Source organism: Lissotriton helveticus, chromosome 7, assembly GCF_964261635.1.
Source record: "Lissotriton helveticus chromosome 7, aLisHel1.1, whole genome shotgun sequence".
NCBI lineage: Eukaryota > Metazoa > Chordata > Amphibia > Caudata > Salamandridae > Lissotriton > Lissotriton helveticus.
Genome location: NC_136068.1, coordinates 502,069,303 through 502,087,110, shown reverse-complemented (window position 1 = coordinate 502,087,110; position 17,808 = coordinate 502,069,303). Strand labels below are relative to the sequence as shown.

At 48.3% G+C, this 17,808-nt stretch overlaps 1 protein-coding gene across 1 annotated transcript in view; it reads right to left on the bottom strand.

Moving 5' to 3' along the window:
• The window catches only part of LOC144768683 (RING finger protein 112-like), a 352,704-nt gene that overhangs the window by 119,537 nt on the left and 215,359 nt on the right, over nucleotides 1-17,808 (bottom strand). The window contains exon 12 of the mRNA XM_078652512.1: nucleotides 319-405. Within this exon, the coding sequence (XP_078508638.1) occupies nucleotides 319-405 (87 nt within the window). The remainder of the gene's footprint in view (nucleotides 1-318; nucleotides 406-17,808) is intronic.

Below are 17,808 nucleotides of genomic sequence, written 5' to 3'. Positions count from 1 at the left end.
CAAAACTGTCTCTGTTTTAGATTTAGAATAGTAATTATATTGCTCCACTAGGAGGTCAAATTTTGTCTTGATTAGAGCCCAGGACAGAAATTTAGAGACAGCGTCATGTAGCCTGCTTCTGCAACAGATCTTTCACTGTAAAGCAGTATGCCAGATTGCACACTGAATGCAAGCATCATAAGCCGCACAGAAGCATGAGTTATGTTGGGGCAGGAGCTTAAGCAATTCTCCCTCTTCATTCCCTTTTCTGTGTCTTTTACTGCTCATAACTCTCGAGGTTTGCTGGAAGTGATTTTAGGGAACCTCAAGTTGCTTTACCTGCATCATCTCGAGCTGAAATTGCTTTCCGCCTTCATGACCATAGACAGGGCAGAAACTGCAGTCATGAACCACGATATTTAGATGCTGGAAAAAGGGGGAAAAAGTGCAGTTTGAGAAAACATGGCATAAAACATGGCTATTTCAATAGTTCTGTCTACTGTGCCTACAAGAACATCATACAACTTAAACACAATGGAAAAACACAGGGAGGATATGCGCCATTATGGATGCCATGGTAGAAGAGTATGGCAAGGACAAAGAAAAAATGTGTGACTTATATGGAAAACATATGCGAATGACACTGAAATGTATAGTTTAGGGGTTGTGTACAGCACCAAAAGTGATTATGTGGCCACTTTAGGGAACAATGTGCAGCTTGTGAATATGGCCCCCACAGCTGAAGGTAGCTCTTATCCACCTAGACTCAAGAAGGGAATTGCCAATTGCCATTTCCCAGGACATGGGCCAGTTTCAGCAGCATGGTTTTCAGCGGTCTTATCAAACTAAGGTCTTTTGGTTCTGCTTGGGGGATTGGGCTCAAAGCATACACAGTCTGGAGCCCAGTACACCTGTTCTATGGATTGTTCGTGGGTCTGGGTGGAGGTGCCAGTTAGAACCTGACTGAATGTAGTAGGTTTACATAAACTCACTCCCCCGGCTGGGGAACTAGAGGGTCTGGGGTCTCACGGATGAGTCCTCACACACCACCAGGTGTCATGCTTCATCATAGGTGTGTGAGGACAATCCATTACAATTTTTTGTATGCCCAACACTTGTACTGAGTAGCGTTGGAAGGGATACATCACATATTTCTATACATTGCAACATTCTCTGGGAGTTTATTTTGTGTACATGTGGATGTGGTAGTTGCCAGGTTCTGAAACAGGGCAGCCACTTTGCTCCAGTGGTTCTCGCGCATGATGCAGAACATTTTGAATTCAATCTAGGATTCCACCAAGAACCACTGTAAATATATGTGGCGTGGTTTCGAGTGGCTGCAGCTTTGTAATATAGATAGATATATTCTTACTGGTGAGTGAACATTTTAAGGAAACGCAATGGGATACTTTTGTAGTACTACAAACATGCCAGCACCAAGGCACATGTCCCTCTACTCTGTTACTTTTTGTAGGATTCTGAGAATCATCCAGTTGCCATAAAGGTGAAAATTGAAATCCCTCCCTACAGCAACGACTGGACTTGTCAAGAAGAGTCCTAATTCAAACAGAATTCCCACAATTTTGCCCCACTGGTTTTGTGAACAATGTGGAAGACTTTGTGAAAGACTTAAGTTTCAGGAAGTGCTGCATAATCCCCAATTACTTTGAAACAGACACTTTTGAAGAGGGATCTTTTAGTAGCATCTACTGTGTTTTTAAAGACTGATATTCAGGCTATTTGTCACAATCTGCTGATAAAACGTTTAAAACGAAAATATGCTTCAGTTTCTTTTCTTACACTGCTAACAGAGCATTAATGTAACTCTGATCTACTGATACAAGTCAACTGGGGTATAGAAGTGCATTGAAGGATAAGGCTACGGCATGATAAAGATTTCCCAGTAACATGTGGAACAATGTCTCTTAAGCATGGGATAAAAAGGGGCATGGCTTGGCATAGGTGACAGATCAGTGTGTGGTGAAAATATGTCATAGGACAGGGATGAGGAAAGCCTCTTTCTGAACTGACACTTGACTTTGTCAGGAAAGTGGTAAAAAGCCAACAGGCAACAGAGGTGCTCCAATAACCGCAGATTGGGCCACCAGGTAGACGGCAGCAAGTATCACCCCCCCCCACCTACACACACACACACACACACACACACACACACACACACACACACGCCCAGCTTCCATCAATAATGCATGCCCCTTAATTCCCAGGGACTCACCAGTGATGCAGCAGTCTTGATCTAGAACTGAAGAGTCTGGGAACAAACGGTCAAAGACCAAATATATCTACTGCACACAAGGGACATGGCAGATGTGCAAAAGCAGTCCAACAGCATAAGTTGGATAGTTATTGTAGGAAGCCGGCTCTGTGTATGGTACTTCCACTAGGTGGTAATACCGTGCATAGAGTCCAGGGGTTCCCCAAAAGTGTACAGGGCTCAATGCAAATCCCAAAGTGCTCTATTGGTGGTAGTGTACGCAAGCAGCCTTAAGCCTAACACAGAGGAGTGTAAGACATTTATTGCACACACATGATCAATAATGGACACACGACTCAAGAAGGAACTTCAGACCAATTTTATAAAATTATACTCTGTTTGTGCTTTATTTTTTCTCAAATTGTATTTATTTGTTTTTATCAGCACATATACAGCAAAGAATGTGGCAGCAGGTTAACAACTTGACAAAATCATGCCACTGTTTAAACACACAAGATGATGGACGGAATGTTGCACAATGGCAAAACATTCACCCCCAGTAACAGATCTGGGTTTAATCCATCGTTATTTTGCTCACCAAGCCACCCCAGTTCAGACATGGCCATATGCAAATCAGTCTTGACCCTGTGCCTCATGGGAACAGTCCAGCCCGAACTGCCAAGCCATGTCTTCCCTGGACCGGAATCAAGCATCCTAGGACCGGTTTCTGGCTATCAGCCGTCTTCAGCCAGGATAGCTTGACTCCAGTGGCTTAGTGAGCACGGGACCCACGTCTGGGCATACCCTTCCCACATAGGGTAAACAGCAAAACACACAAGATGATGGGCCAAATGGTTCTCATATAATTCCATAGTAATTGTCCCTCTAGCCGCAGCCAGCTTTTTCACTGGCACTAAGCCATACTACAGAAACAACTATAAATTAAGTAAAATAATATACAAAATAAAGAAGGTAGAATCTGCATACATAGAGCATCAGCAAAACAAGTGAGAGTATATAGCTATAAATTATAGGTTGGGGTACATATGACATCGGCTTGGGTCGGCTCAGCTGGAAATAGGATTAGTTTGTGCTTTATTTTAAAACCCATGTCTTCGTAATCAGGTAAGTACGTTTTTAATTAAAAATGCTTTTCACTTTCAAAAAGCGACACTTAGAAACTTTTTCAAACTGTCTAATGTTATCTTTTGGGGAAAACAATATTGCGGTTAAACATAAGTATCAAACGTACAAAATCAGTCTTCGGAGCCAAAAGTCAGCAAGGGCCAGGGGTCAGTTAGAGATTAAACCTGCATCACCAGCGGCACAGGGGCAGAGGTCAAAATCAAGTTTGACCCAAGGCTTTCCAATGGATAAGGGGCTGCCTGGAGCCACACTGCTTGCAGGTAAGTAAGGGCCAAGCTTTGGGGGTTGGAACAAGCACGGGGGCCACCAAGCAGCACCCAACATACACCACCAACGGCGTAGGGGTGGTCAGGTGCAGGGTGAAAATTCGAAGTCCAATGCCCAATGCTTTTGAATGATGATTTTACAGACGGTAAAGAGGCTGCAGGCATGGCACCAGAGGTCAAAGGAGGAAGAACAACGACAGCAGAGGTACAATGGGATGTAGGGGGTCGCAGGGGCACCGTCGGTTCAGCTCACCAAGGCCCAGGGGCTTCGGGTGCAGGGGTGCCGTAGGATGTCAGAATCTTCTTACCGAGCCAGTCGGGTCAGGAGGAACCTCTGGATTCACACTGCAGGCGACTTTGTGGCAGGCAGGAGAGGTCAGCCAACGCTGGACACAAGGTCAGGATCGCTGGGGAGACTTCACTACACAGGTGAGCTACTCAGACTTGGGCCGTGGGCATTGGGTGCCGAGTGGGCAGGAGACGCAGATCTGCCTGGATCCTGAGTCTTTGGAGTCTGTTTCTTCTGGACAGGTCCACTGTCATCGGGAGAGTGGGTCTTTATTAAAGACAACAGTCCTCCCAGGGGTTTCTGAGGTTGTTGTTGCAAGACAGGTAACAGGGTCAACGAAGCTGGAGACAGTTGTCGTCTTCAGGCTTCTGCTGCAGGGTGTCTTCTTTCTTAGTTGTAGCAGATCTGAGGGTTAGGACTGGCGGAGCCACCTAAATACTAAATTTAGGAGGGGTTTTAGTGGAGTAGCAGGTAGGGCAAATGGCCTCCTTACCTGGGGTGGCTACACCCTCTAGTATGCCACCCTCCTGAGGGAGGGAGCGTAGACCTAGTCCTGATGGTGGGGTCTCCCCATCTTCAAGATGTCGGGGACTGAAAGTTGTGCTCCACCTCGCTCCCCCCCCCTCCACCCCCCCCCCACACACACTTTAGGGTTGGCAGAGCTAGGTCCACCTCCTATCTTTTTGAATTTTGCCGCTGGTTTTCCAGCCGAAAGTGGGGTGTGAAGCAGGGGCTGCCATCTGCTGCTAGCAGCAGAGGCGGGGGGTATATTACAAAGGCGGCAGGCCTTTGAAGCTCCCCTCTTTGAGCACTGGCCCATCCTGGGGGAGGAGGCATGACACCACAGCCCAGGATGTGCACGGTTTCCGGTCCCAAGGAACATGGGCTCTCTACCTAGGGGTCCAGAAACATGTCTGGTGGTGGCTGGCTGCCTACAGCCAGTCAGAGACCACACCAGAGTCGGTAGATTTTCAGGGGGCACCTCTGAGGTGCCCTTTGAGGAGGTTTTAATAAATCTCACACAGTGTGGATGTATTACAAGGAGCTGTTTGGTCCCAAACACTCCTGGGTTCAGTGAAGCAATCATGGTGCTGTGGAACTCGAGTTGTCAAGTTCCAAGCCCATGTACTCTTTATGGCTTCCCTGGCACTTACAATATTAAAGAATAGACCCTAAAACTGTAGGGGGCATTTCTGCCCATGCAGATATGCCCATACCTTTGATCTAGTGCACCCTGCCTTAGGGCTGGTAAGGCTTGATAGAGTGATGACAGACCTATATCCTAGGCAGTGCTAGCTGGCATGGCCCTCTAGCAGTGTGCCATGTCGACTTGGTTGCTTTTTCACCTCACCAGGTCATGCCAGCTGCAGGGGAAGTAGCATGGTTCTAGTGAGGGGGGTCCCAGGGGACACTTTGAAGCCTCGAGGCCCTAGGTGCCCAGGATACCACCAGCTAGGAACTTGCAGGGGAGAAGAGTACCAATTGCGGACACGTTTTTTAGGGAAAGGACACTGGTAACCTGGATAGCAGGGACACAGTATTCTACAGCCAAAGTTTCATAAATAGCCAGGCAAAAAGTGGAATTTACTGCAATAGAACACCATTTTCACACAGTTATGCATTCCTACAGAGAACACGCATTTGCAATGCAATAGGTCTCACATTTAGATTATTATGAGCTATTGACATTTTTTAAAAAGGCATTGTCATTTACAATGCCAATAGCTTACTTTTGTAAATGCCAGGCCTATTGCATTGCATTTAGACGAGTTTGAGCAATTAGTATTGTATTAGTTTGGCAAGTATTGTGATCCTACGCAGATAATTTGGTCTTCTTGGAATGCCCCAGACTGGGTGTTTGGCCTGGGATGACGGAGGATCGGGAGGAGGGTTTTGATGCGAAGTTGGGTTGAGGGGTGGACAAGGACGGCGAGTGGGCGCAGCGAGGGGGGGAGGGCTGCTGAGGGAGCCTTGGCTTGGGAGGTGGGTATTGGTGGTTGGACGCAGGAGCAAAGGGTTTTTGGGTGGGACAATAGCGGTGGATGGCTGGGTATGAGGGGGAAGCGAGGGAGTCCTGGGCTCAGAGCTGCCGACTTTGGAGCGGGGGAATGAGGCAGCGTCGCTGGCTGTCTTGGCTGCCTGGCTGAGAGGGATTGATGGATAGAAAAATAAAAATGTGGGGAAACAATGGGTGGCGCGCTCATTGGCGCACACACAGGTGGCGGAGTGTGCACATATTTAGCCGAGGGACAGTGCAGCAGCAAAAAGTTGGATTGAAAGTATGACACCTGGTACCCGGCTGTACACCGCGCACACCTCCTGCAGGGTTAGAATATATGGTCTTGCTTTACCGTACCATGAGAGTGAGGGAACTGCTACACTGTACCATGCAGACCTTGTGCAGGGATTGGATACGTGTTCCTTCCTGCTTTACCGTACCCACCCGGAGATCTGGAGTAAGAGAGGCCACGACCCCCATGCGGTGCTCGCCCAGCATGTCCCTGCAGCGGGTGCCCTCTTCAGCCCTTTGAGTCCTCCCGTGCATGCCCTCAGCCAGAGCCCCCCAGCACTCACCTCTTGAGCGGGTTGTGAAGTATACATGATTTGTTTTAAGATCCGCTATGAGTTCACAAAATATTTGGGGCTCCTGAGCGTGGGGCGATTCGCTGCCGCTAATGCATCGAGGCCGGGTGCATCCTCTACGCCTCCCACAACCACTGCACATCAGTGGGGCGTGGGGACTCTGGGCGCTTTAAAGCGCGAGGCAAAAATAAACACTAAGCTGTGATTGCTAACGCCCAGTGACAAAGGCAGCTGTTTTTTCATATTTGCATCGCGCTTTCACATTAAGTGAAAGCGCGATGCAAAAATGAACACGCGGCTGCCTTTCCCAAAGCCAAATGAAACAAGCATTTCCGGCAGTGCAGGCTTCCTCTCTAGAGGCAGGATAGTAGCACACAACGTTGGTTCCACTCGTGGTGCAAGCTTTCTTCGCAATCAGATCAAGTCCAGTATAGGTTGCAGGCTAGTGAACCCGAAACATTCAACAAGCTGTCGCCATTGTGCGAATGTAAACCAAGTTGAAAAAAACAACACTTCGGAAACATGATCAGTTACTACACGCCTCTTTTAGATAAGAAATACCCTCACGACAGCCTTTAAGCAAACAATCCAGTCCGAATGGGCCGTCCCAAAAGGAGACAGAGCGGGAACAAAGAACGTTTAGCATAAACAATGACGCTAGCCAATGAAAATGATGGATGGGGCTTCAAGTCCCAGTCTGAAATCTCCTCTACCACAATATGTCTCGCAGAGCGAGCAGCGCATGCATGCTGCAACGCTAGGCAAGACCTAAAAATGGCAGACAACACTGAAAGACAGAGGCATAAGAACTCAAAAAGGCGTAAAATGCACTTAACAGTAATGGCATACTTTGGAATCTAAAATTGACTTTATGTGCATCGAGGTAAAACTCCTGCGGACTGACTGAAAATCTGCAATAGGGTGGCGATCAATGAACAATCACTTAAAGACATGATGAGGACAGATGTAAAGACAGCTAATGGGGGTGCCAGAACAAGCAGATACGTCAGAGGGCAGAACTGTTCGTGAAGGACTGGATAATCAATAAATACTTTGAAGCTGAAGCACAAAAGTCTGTCTAATTTCTTTTCCGTAGTGAGGCAGGATAGATCCTCTGTAGTCCCACCGAAGCCCTGGGCGATGCCAAGAGGAACAATAGCTGTCTTTTTAACCATCAAGACTGGGATGCGATCCTCTAAGTGAGTAGGTGATGACGACAGTTAAGATGTGAAAACACCACTGTGATGATCCAAATGCACTTAATGATTCTGGTGAAGAGACAACAGCCTAGGTTTGATGTGGTGAAAAAAGCTCTTAGGGAGAGGGATATGTTGCTCCTTGCAGAGATGTGTATCCTGACAAAAGGTAATTCCGGGAATTTCACACCTCCAGACAAAGCATGGGACTGGACAGAAAATTGGCACCCAGGTGCAGAAACACACAACAGCAAAAGGAAACAGGGAGCAATCACAGAGTGATGTGCGAAAGTCACAGATGGCGAAGATTATGAAGTGTCTCAGAAAGTGATCAAGATCTGCAGAAGAAGGTAGAATCCTGATTCCAACAAGCAACTACATATTTCCTAATATATCAGAATAGCAAAGAAGGATGAGTAAGTGAGACGTAGCGGGGTACAGTCAGCTACATAATATGAACTGTCTAAGGAACAAGCTTGTGAAGGGAAAGAGGCGCCTGTTTCAGATAGGAGAGAACACATTCAGACGTTAATTGAGCACAATGGGAAGTTTAGGGCAACAGGCTCCCTGTGAATTGGGTGGCAGACATGAAGAAGTCCGCTGCATAGAGTTGAAGGTGAGAGTTTGGGGGGTGGGGGGAATGTTTATCTGGTGCTATTCCATGTTCCTGTATTTTGACTGAGACGTCATTCTAGCTCACTATTCCAAAACTAAAACAAGCATTGGCAACCCCAATCGGTCTGGTGTAGGCTTCTAGCTTTTTTTCTTTGTCACTTCTTGTTTCAATATGATTTTAATATTTTTTATGTTGTATGGTTTCAATATATAATTTTTGTGGGAGTTATCCAGCCATGGTCAATATGAAACCCCTCCACAAAGTTTGGTCTGTAAAAGAAACATGTTACGATTGTAGTCCCTGGCACTGAAGAGGACTACTAGGTTTATGGATGTGCTCTTTATGAAAGAGAAAAGGCCATCACTCACAGAGAAGTTAGCCAATGGCCAAAGTGGGTTGAATCAATGCCCAAGATGCATGCTTTAGTAGGCGAAAGAAGAATTTGAATGACACAACAGCAAACTAGTGGCTGAAGTGGGCACACAAATTCTAAACAATGAAGGGAGTACTGTTAGTGATAAGCAATGTACTGTTTGGTTATAATGGTGGGCTGACTGAAGGTGTGAAAACAAAGTTAGCAACAAAACCTATGTTTTTTGTGTAACAGTTACTTGTATTTACTTAAGGGCCAACCCTCTTCAGCTGTGGAAGACCAAGGCATTGAAAGCTCAACACAGTCCCTTATTTTACACTGTGCTCTGAGAAGACCAGAAAGAAGTAACAGACTTGTGGAAACGAGCTGTCAAAGAGGAAAGCAAGCTACAAGCCACACACACACAACAACCTTTTCACCTTCAACAGCTCGCAGAGGCAAGCTGCAGGGGAAACATGGTTGTAGAGCCATAGAGCTCAAATGCACATTCCATAGTTGTAATCCCACCGGAGGCATAGCAACTGCAATCTCTCTGTACCACTAAAAAACTGCTTGCAAAACTATACAGCTCAACTTCTTTGGTTCTTGTCTCCAGTATTGCCGGCAACAAGTCTGAATACCATTTGAGGCTTGTTAACCCCTTATGGAACAGGGCGCTATTAAATAGCCAAAAATGAAAGATACTTAGTTTCAAACACACAAATGTATAATCCAACTGAATCATCCTATTTAGTCCAGTGCATACCAGCTTCCCTTCTAATCAGGCTTCGGTTTCAAGCCCACCAGCGGTGTCCCCAGCATAAAAGCAGAGTTTACCTCAAAATAAGCTAAATTCTTAGGCTTGTACTTGTCACACTGACTGGATGCGAAACAGGTGGACGCTGCCTTGAATTTGGCTATTTAAAAGTAGTAATCTTTTGAAACACTGAGGCAACAGGGTTGTGTAAACAACGCAATACTGAAAAAATTACTGACCTGGGCCCTGTCATGCTAACCTGCCATGCTGCCCGTGATGTGGGTAGCTATGATAGGAGGAGGACACAGGCGGAGGGCATGCTGTTCATGAAGAACACTGAGTATGAGCCTTCTAAAGTGCAAGGCCAACGACCCAGAAATGAAGAGCCTACTGCACTGGCATGAAGCACAACACAATGACCCAGAAGAGTAACAACAGTGACTACACCTTTTTGGGCCACTATTTCACCAGGCCACACTAGTTAAGTAAAAACATAAAGAAAGAAAACAAAGTTAAGAGTGGGATAGGGTTACTTTGAACTGCTACTCGTAGGCTGCAGTTCATCAGCACCACTAATGAGGAGAAAGTACTTAAAAAAATATGAAAGGAGAGGAGGAGCTATGCTACGAAGCAAGATGGCCGCATAAGCTCCCGGCTCCGCCGACCTCTGCCGGCAACTCGGATATCCTGCTTTCTATCCTTTCCTCACGCCGGACTCCCGTGCACATGAAGTGCTCCTGACTCCTGCGGTGCAATCCCGAAATTTCCAACTTACCGGGTGACGGAGATATGTCGTGTTTTCTTCTCGGCCTACTTCAGGGCTGAAGCCGGGGCCTCGATTTCTAGCCCATCCGGGTTAGAGTTGATCATTATCGGCTGTGAGACCAGGGTTGCGTCCGGTCTTCCGAACTCGGATCATACTTGCATTTACGATTGGCTACTCAGTAACCGGCTTACGCTAAGGACACGGTACAGTGACGCAAGTGCACGTCGGTAGCCGCGGTCGGGGGTCCGGCGCCCGGAGACCCTGTTGGGGGGGCCGGGGTTGACGGGCTTGGGCCCCGCGAGCGGTGAAGGCGTCGATATTGCCAGTTTTGAGAGCGCCCACTGTTGTCATCGGCTCCGTGTGTGCCTGGTGCCTCGGAGCTGTTCCTCTCCGGGGTTTGAGTCCTGCTTCGTCGCTTCGTGGGAGGTGATGGGGGGGGACAGACGGCACACCAACGTTGAGGTCCGTAATGGCCGCCATTGGGGCGCTCCACTCTCAAATCACCGTCATGTACTATCAGTTGTCTGTAACGCTGGGCAACGTCTGTCTGAGACCGGACGACGACACTCCGACATGCTATCGGCAAACTGTGGTTCCCGTGGAGTATTCTGCCTACCATTTTGAGGCCCCCGTGTGGAAGCCTGATTCAGCCCGCTTTGATAACTCTGGCTTCATAGATAGCGCACCTATGATCCTCGTTAGCCTTCCCTGCTCGGCGGAACATCGTTGCTAAATGTCTTGATCGCCACAAACAGTTCTTCAGCGACTATCGGAGAGGTTTGCCATTCTTCTTCACTCTTCCTTGCCGGTTTTGTGGATGTCGCAAACTTATATCCTGTCTTCGATCCGATTTCATTGACTTGAACTTTTATGAACGCTTCAATTTCCTCATGGTGACTGTGGCCTGGGCGACAAGGGCTCTCATAAAGAATCGTACTGGCCAGGGTTGACTTTGACTTCTAGGGTTTGCTAATTTACGTGATATGTGCCGGGATTGTACCTTATAGCGTAACGGGAGTCGGGTGGTTTTGTTGATGTCCTCCCCAGGCTGGGGTTTAATACTTTGCTTCAAACAGTGGATAATACGTCTTGGGGAGGTCGCTGATGGCGGGGGGTATGGGAGCCCGGGAGTGTGTTTTTTGTTCTCCTCCTCCGCTTTTCTTTTCCTTCCTTTTAGGCGAGTTCCGGGGCGACAGGCACGCTGTTAGTGGGGTAGGCCGTAGCCATTACAGGGGTGCAGGGTGGGGGGATACGTTTTTTTTGTTTTTGTTATTTTAGTTTGTTTTGTTCTATGGTCCCTTTTCCTTTTTTTCTTTTCAGGGTGGTTGGCTGTTTATCCTTCAGTTACTTCTTACTCTATTGGGCGTCTATACTAGCTCTTCCTTTACTGTCTCCTAAGAGTGGGTTTTCTGGATGGTACTCGCACTAGATCGCTCGCTAATAGATTATCCTTTACTCCTTGTCTGCCTCTGCCAGGCGTTGCGTTACTACGGCTATATTGTTCATTACCTTCTATTGACTGTAGTGCGAGGTACATCCCCCCATCTCTAATTGCTCCTTTTTATATGATGTGACGCCTCTTATAGTACTGCCACTACTGCTTCTTCAAAAAAGAAAAGACGATGGCGCGTGAACGAGGTAGCCTGCCACCGGATTGGCGTCATGCCGAAATTGTGGTATTCCAGAAGCCGGGTAGGCCCCCCGACCGCCATGAGTCTTATCGCCCTATCTCCTTAATCAACTTTGAGGCCAAACTCCTGGTCAAGGCACTGGCGAACCGCCTACTCCCACATATTGCAGATCTGGTCCACCCGGACCAAGCAGGCTTTATGCCGCACCGGGCGACGAGACACAACATTCGGCGTGCACAGGCGGCGGTAGATGCGGTGGGGACGACCGGGGATCGGGCAGCATTGTTGCTCGCAGACATTGACAGAGCGTTTGACTCGGTCAGCTGGACCTACCTCTTTGCCCTCCTGCCGCTTCTCAATCTGGGACCGGTGTTCATCTCCTATGTGAGACTGCTGTACACAGACATCACCGCCTCGGTGCGTATCGCAGGGGCGATCTCTGAGAAGTTCCCAATTGCTAGGGGTACCCGTCAGGGATGCCCCCTCTCTCCCTACCTCTTCGCGCTGGCCATGGAGCCATTGGCCGCACGGGTGCGTCTCGATACACAGTATCGAGGTTTTGTGTGGGGGGCGGAACTCTCGGACCGCATCGCATTGTATGCGGATGATGTCCTCTTCTTTATGACCGATCTTCCCCGCTCTGGCCCTCGCATGCTGGACATAATGCGAATGTTTGGGGAGGTCTCGGGACTCTGCCTCAACCCGCGTAAATCGACCCTGTGGGTGCTGGGTGACGAGCCGGAGACATATCCCTGGGCCTCGACTCTGCAGGTGGCGGTCGGTGGTCTAAAATACCTAGGTGTCTTCCTGTCGGACTCTGCTGCTGTAGCATGGGAACGCAACGTGCTGCCGGTATGGGACAAGGTCCAATCGGACGTCAAGACCTGGTCACGCATGCCCCTTAATATCTATGGCAGATCTGCCATCTTTAAGATGGTTGCCCTGCCACGGCTCCTGTATCAACTGCAGAACCACCCATACAGGATTGACCCACAGTGGTTCCGTCGGGTGAATTCAGTACTTGGCCGATTTTTGTGGGCTGGAGGTGCCTCCAGGGTAGCGCTGCGGACTTGCTTTCTTTCCACATACTGTGGCGGACTGGCTACCTCCGACCTTCTGTCCTACTACCAGGCTTCGCATCTACTGGTGCTTAATGAGTGGTGGTATGGTGACCACAGTGACCCGGCGTATGCGTTGGAACACTTTTTGATGGGAGATGCCACGCTACACACGCTGCTGTACTCGGCCAGACGGCGAAGGGCGCTGCCGCGGGTCACCCAGGTGGTCTTCATGATATGGAGACAGGCGCTGCGCCGTATGGGATGGTGGGGCAGGCTGACAGCCGAAACTCCGCTGTGGAAAAACGGACAGCTTCCAGCACTGGCCTCCCTATCGGGCTTTGGAGGCTGGGACGCCATCGGGATTTTCTCACTCGGCCATGTCCTCACAGGGACTACGCTCAAATCATTTCAAGACCTTAGCACCGAATTTAATATGCCCAAGACCCAATTTTTCAAGTACCTACAATTTCGTCATGCCCTCGCACCGAGCCTGGTGGGGATGGACCAGCTTCCCGAATTTAGCCCGGTTGAAGCCAAGCTTTTCATGGGGGACCTGGGGGATAAGAAGGTTTCCAAAATGTATCGAACGCTGGTTACTCACTGCTCTTCTTCTCTCCTGTCACTGAAGGCCTCCTGGGAGACAGACGTAGGCCCGTTGGATGAGGATGACTGGAGGGAGGCCCTTGAGTCCCCCCGCGGGGCTGCCATAGCTATACGCCTCAGGTTTATACAATTTAAATACATACATAGGGCATACTATACTAGGGAGCAATTGTGGAGAGCGGGCCTCATTGCCGCTCCGGAATGTTTGCGCTGTGGAACTGAAAGAGGAACGCTACTGCACACGGTATGGTCCTGTGTGGGTCTGACCCGGTTTTGGAATGGGGTGTGGAATTGTCTGTCGGAAGTCCTGGGGTGGGACCTCCCTCGTACACCCAGACTGGGCCTCCTTCATGTTCTGGAGAATGTGGGGGGAAACATCTACAAACGCCACCTCCTGTTCCTGAGGTTGGTTGTAGCTAAACGGGATCTGCCGAGAGCCTGGAAGAGCGATCGTGCCCCCCCACTTAGCGCCTGGAAGGCGGGATTAGATTTTCTTATGGGGCTGGAATTACCTGTGTTTGAGGCCAGGGGGTGCCCCCGGAAACATTATAAGATCTGGAAGCGGTGGGCAGACTATAGAGGGCTGATGCTGGAACCCCCAGTCGATATAGATGATGTGCCACCACTGGATGGGGACCTTGGGACCTAGGACGTTATCTGACACCTGTCTTGCCTTACTCACGTATTTGTTGAACTGTGAACACGTGCACGGGGCTAGGGTGGGATAAGGGGTGGGTAGCAGGGGAAGGAAGTTGGGGTTGGCTTTTTGGGGGTGGGGGGACATGGGATGGGGAGGGGGGTGCTTCTAAATTTAGGCCTGTTAGTCATTCTACGATGTGTATACTGTGGACAGTATCCTCCTGTTTGTGGAGAACTGTACTTATGCTTTGCCTAATCTTTCAATAAAAGCAGTTTTGAAAAAAAAAAGAAAAGACGAAACCTCTGTATTATCCTGTTTATTGATATCGCATTCTACCATACGCTGTAACTTGCATCACAGCTGGTGCCAGGGCTGTTGACTGATAAGTACATTTCCTATTTGATTACGGCCGGCCCCTGTGGTTGTAGGCTTGTGCTTGTAATACTTTTGAATGCTTCAATAAAGGTTTAAAAAAAATATATATATATGAAAGGAGAGAGGCTGCCAGTGATGTCAATGGAGCCTCAGAATCCACTCTGGCACTGAGCACCTTACATGCTACTTTGAACTTCCTATGCTGTGCAGCATCACGACGCGGAGTTCCCACCCCCAAACCAAAGCCCTCACGAGAGGGTCCATTCATGCCTTGGCATATGGTTTAACAACTAGGCTGGCACTGTAAAAACTGCAAATTGCAGATGTATGGGTTAATGAACTATGTCTGTTGCAGATATGCACATTGTGCAGAGGCGAAATGGCAACACTCACAGTGAGGGGACACAATGGCTGCAGTTGGCTGCCTCACTGCCTTATGCTGTAGTGGACGTAGGTTAAATATGAATGGCAGTGCAACAGACCAATCGATGAAGAGGGCTGTCTGAAGGCGACTAAGCGTTTATGCAGATGTACTTTTTAATGATTTAAAAATAAGACCTGTGCTAACACCAGACCTACAGGTGTTGATTGTAAAAACACATATGTTAAAAATAAACAGATGATTCTTTGACTGTCTGCAAGCTGATGTAAGGCTCCTCTGAATGTGTCCTTGCTGTGTAATTGCGAAAAGAAAGAGCAGCAAATATAACCTTTAGGCATTCATTTAAGAGGCAGCTGTAGAGTTTAACAGGAGACAGAAAGCATGCTCACAATTAATATGAGACAGAAAGCATTCTCAGCAATCAGCTAAGAGGCAATGGGAGACCAGATAATGCAACGCCTGATGCCACTGATTTAATTGCTTCCAATAATTGTGCTCCAGACATCTGTAGATCCAACCCTTCTGCATCTGCCATCTTAAGTGTAGTCACCACATAAATGAACCTTTCATTTCGGGTTTAGGTATGTATACAACTTTGGCATCGTTTTCGATAATAATTTGCTAAAGTCTCCCCAATATCCTCAGCAGCAGTGACTACTAAACCCTTCATTGGGTCTGTATTTTGGCAATTATTCGAAGCATTTTGTCTCTATTAGCCAACTAGTACAGCAATTTAGCAGTTTTATCTACCATATCATGCAGTCTATTTTGTGATGATACCCATGACCTCTTAGTCATGTCTTAGTCATGTCTAGTAACTTTTCTTTAAGGGAGAATATGGTCACCTTCAATTGTCTCAGAATCTCTGCATTCTGACTCCCAGGATATTGTTTCTCTAGATTGAGAATCAGGGCTTCAGTGTCCTTGTGTTCCTGCTCTACGTCTCTACACTGTCTCATTGAGGTGAGATTATGTTGCCCTGTATTTTTACTTTTAGGGCTTCCCATAGTGTAATAGTCCAGGCAGCTGAAGCTTTATTTAAATATAGCTTGTCCTCAATTTCCACTAGGATCTGGTCAGAAAAATGTCCATGCAGCAGCCTCCAGAGTTTAAGCACCACTGTCTGCCCCACATTCTCAGGAGCCAGTCCCGTGATATTTCCAACGGGAAGTGGTCTGAGAGGCATCTGGAAAAGATTTTAGATCTTGATATTCATGGCCGCTCCACTTCCAGCACATAGCCCAGTCTGGGGAGGGACTGATGCACCCCAGAATAGTAAATACATTTGTGATCAGTTGGGCGTCTTATCCGCCACACATCACTTATCCCCAATTTGGTGGCCCACCTAGTTCGAGAGGTTTAGATCCTGTATCGCGCTCTAAACCAATGTTCGTGGAAAATAGACATGTTTAAAGGTCCAGGGAGAACCCTTTGGGAGGCTAGGGATCACCACTTATCAACCCAGTGGATTGTGTTGCACCACTGTCATGGCGAGAGGAAACCCTCTATTTATGTGAATGACGATCCCTCTATAATTTCTCATGAAGCCCGAGTGGGACACCCCCCAATAACCATAACGGCCCACTGGGTACCCAGTAGGAGTTTCCAGTAAAAGGATCAAATATGACACTGGTTTTCTGAGGTACAGCTTAGGCACCAGCACCTAATGCACACTTTCAAGGATGAAGTAAGGGGTAAGGCCCTTTTCTGGGACCCAGGATTTAAACCAGTTTTAAAGGAATTATGTTTGCCGGGATCTTCCTGACCCTCTGGGAAGATATTCCTCAGAGATCTGCAGTCATCATGGCCTACTCTATGGTCATGCTGCATAGTGATGTCTTTCAGTTTCAGTCTGTAGTAACTGTTTGTCGGTTGTCTTCAACTGGAGAAAATCAATTCTCTGCCTCACTGGTCTGGTCCGGATTTCTGAGCATAGCAGGGAACCCCTTGTGCCGATCATCCCAAATGTATCCACCCGGGTCTTTTAGGAGTTTTGAATTGCCTTCAGAATCATTTCCGGTGATACACAGTCTGAGATAGTTACCATTGGATCCTGCAGTGCTCGACCTGGCCATCCACCTTTATATGGGAGGGCTGGGTGAGTTTGTCAATCTATCCCTGATTACCAGAACCTGAAGCCTTGTCCTTCCCCATTAGTGGTAGCTGGAGTGGAAATGAATGATTTAAGAGAAGGAATTGGTGCCAAGCACATGTTGCCACCTATATTTGGGTATCCCCTTCGTGGCTCAGCTCCAGCCGAAAACTCACCACAGGTTCCCTAGACTCCACAGGCCTTTATCAGTTGCCGCAGAGCGGGCAGTAATTTTTCAGCAGATCAAGGATAGCACCATGGTCTTCAGCAGGCAGAGTGAGGGGTGCAACAATTGAAAGTGCAACTTCCCAAAGAGGTCCCACTACGAAGCTGGTTGTCCCCTCCAACTTTTAACACCCGCAACAGTCCCGGAGTGTCAAGCAACACAGACAAGAAATCCCTCACGGCAAGCCGCCAAGTGAAGGTGGGGGGCAGCCACCAACAAGAGGCCCAGGCACAATCTTTAAGTGTGTGGCGGAGTGGGGGGGGGGCTTGGAGACCATAAGCTCACCCCCCTTTTGCCAAGTTCTACCCAGTCTTCATCTGCTACCACACTGTCGCACTTACCTCCCGGGAGGCCAACCGCAATTCACAGGCAAGGCACATAAGGGGGCCTCTGTCCCAATCAGTCCCAACCCCGTCGGCCAGGGCAGCTCCTAGCACCTCACTGTGAGTTGGGTGCTGAGAACAGAGCACTGACCATCATTTCTGGCCCACTCCCCTCATTCCACAGACCCAGCAATAGCAAGGGTGAACCAGCTGATACCACTCTTACATCCCTTTTAGGCCGCCTGCATCCTGCATGTCGCAGACCGTCAGGTAGGCTGCAGATCAGCGGGCACCCCTCGTGCGAATAGGCTGT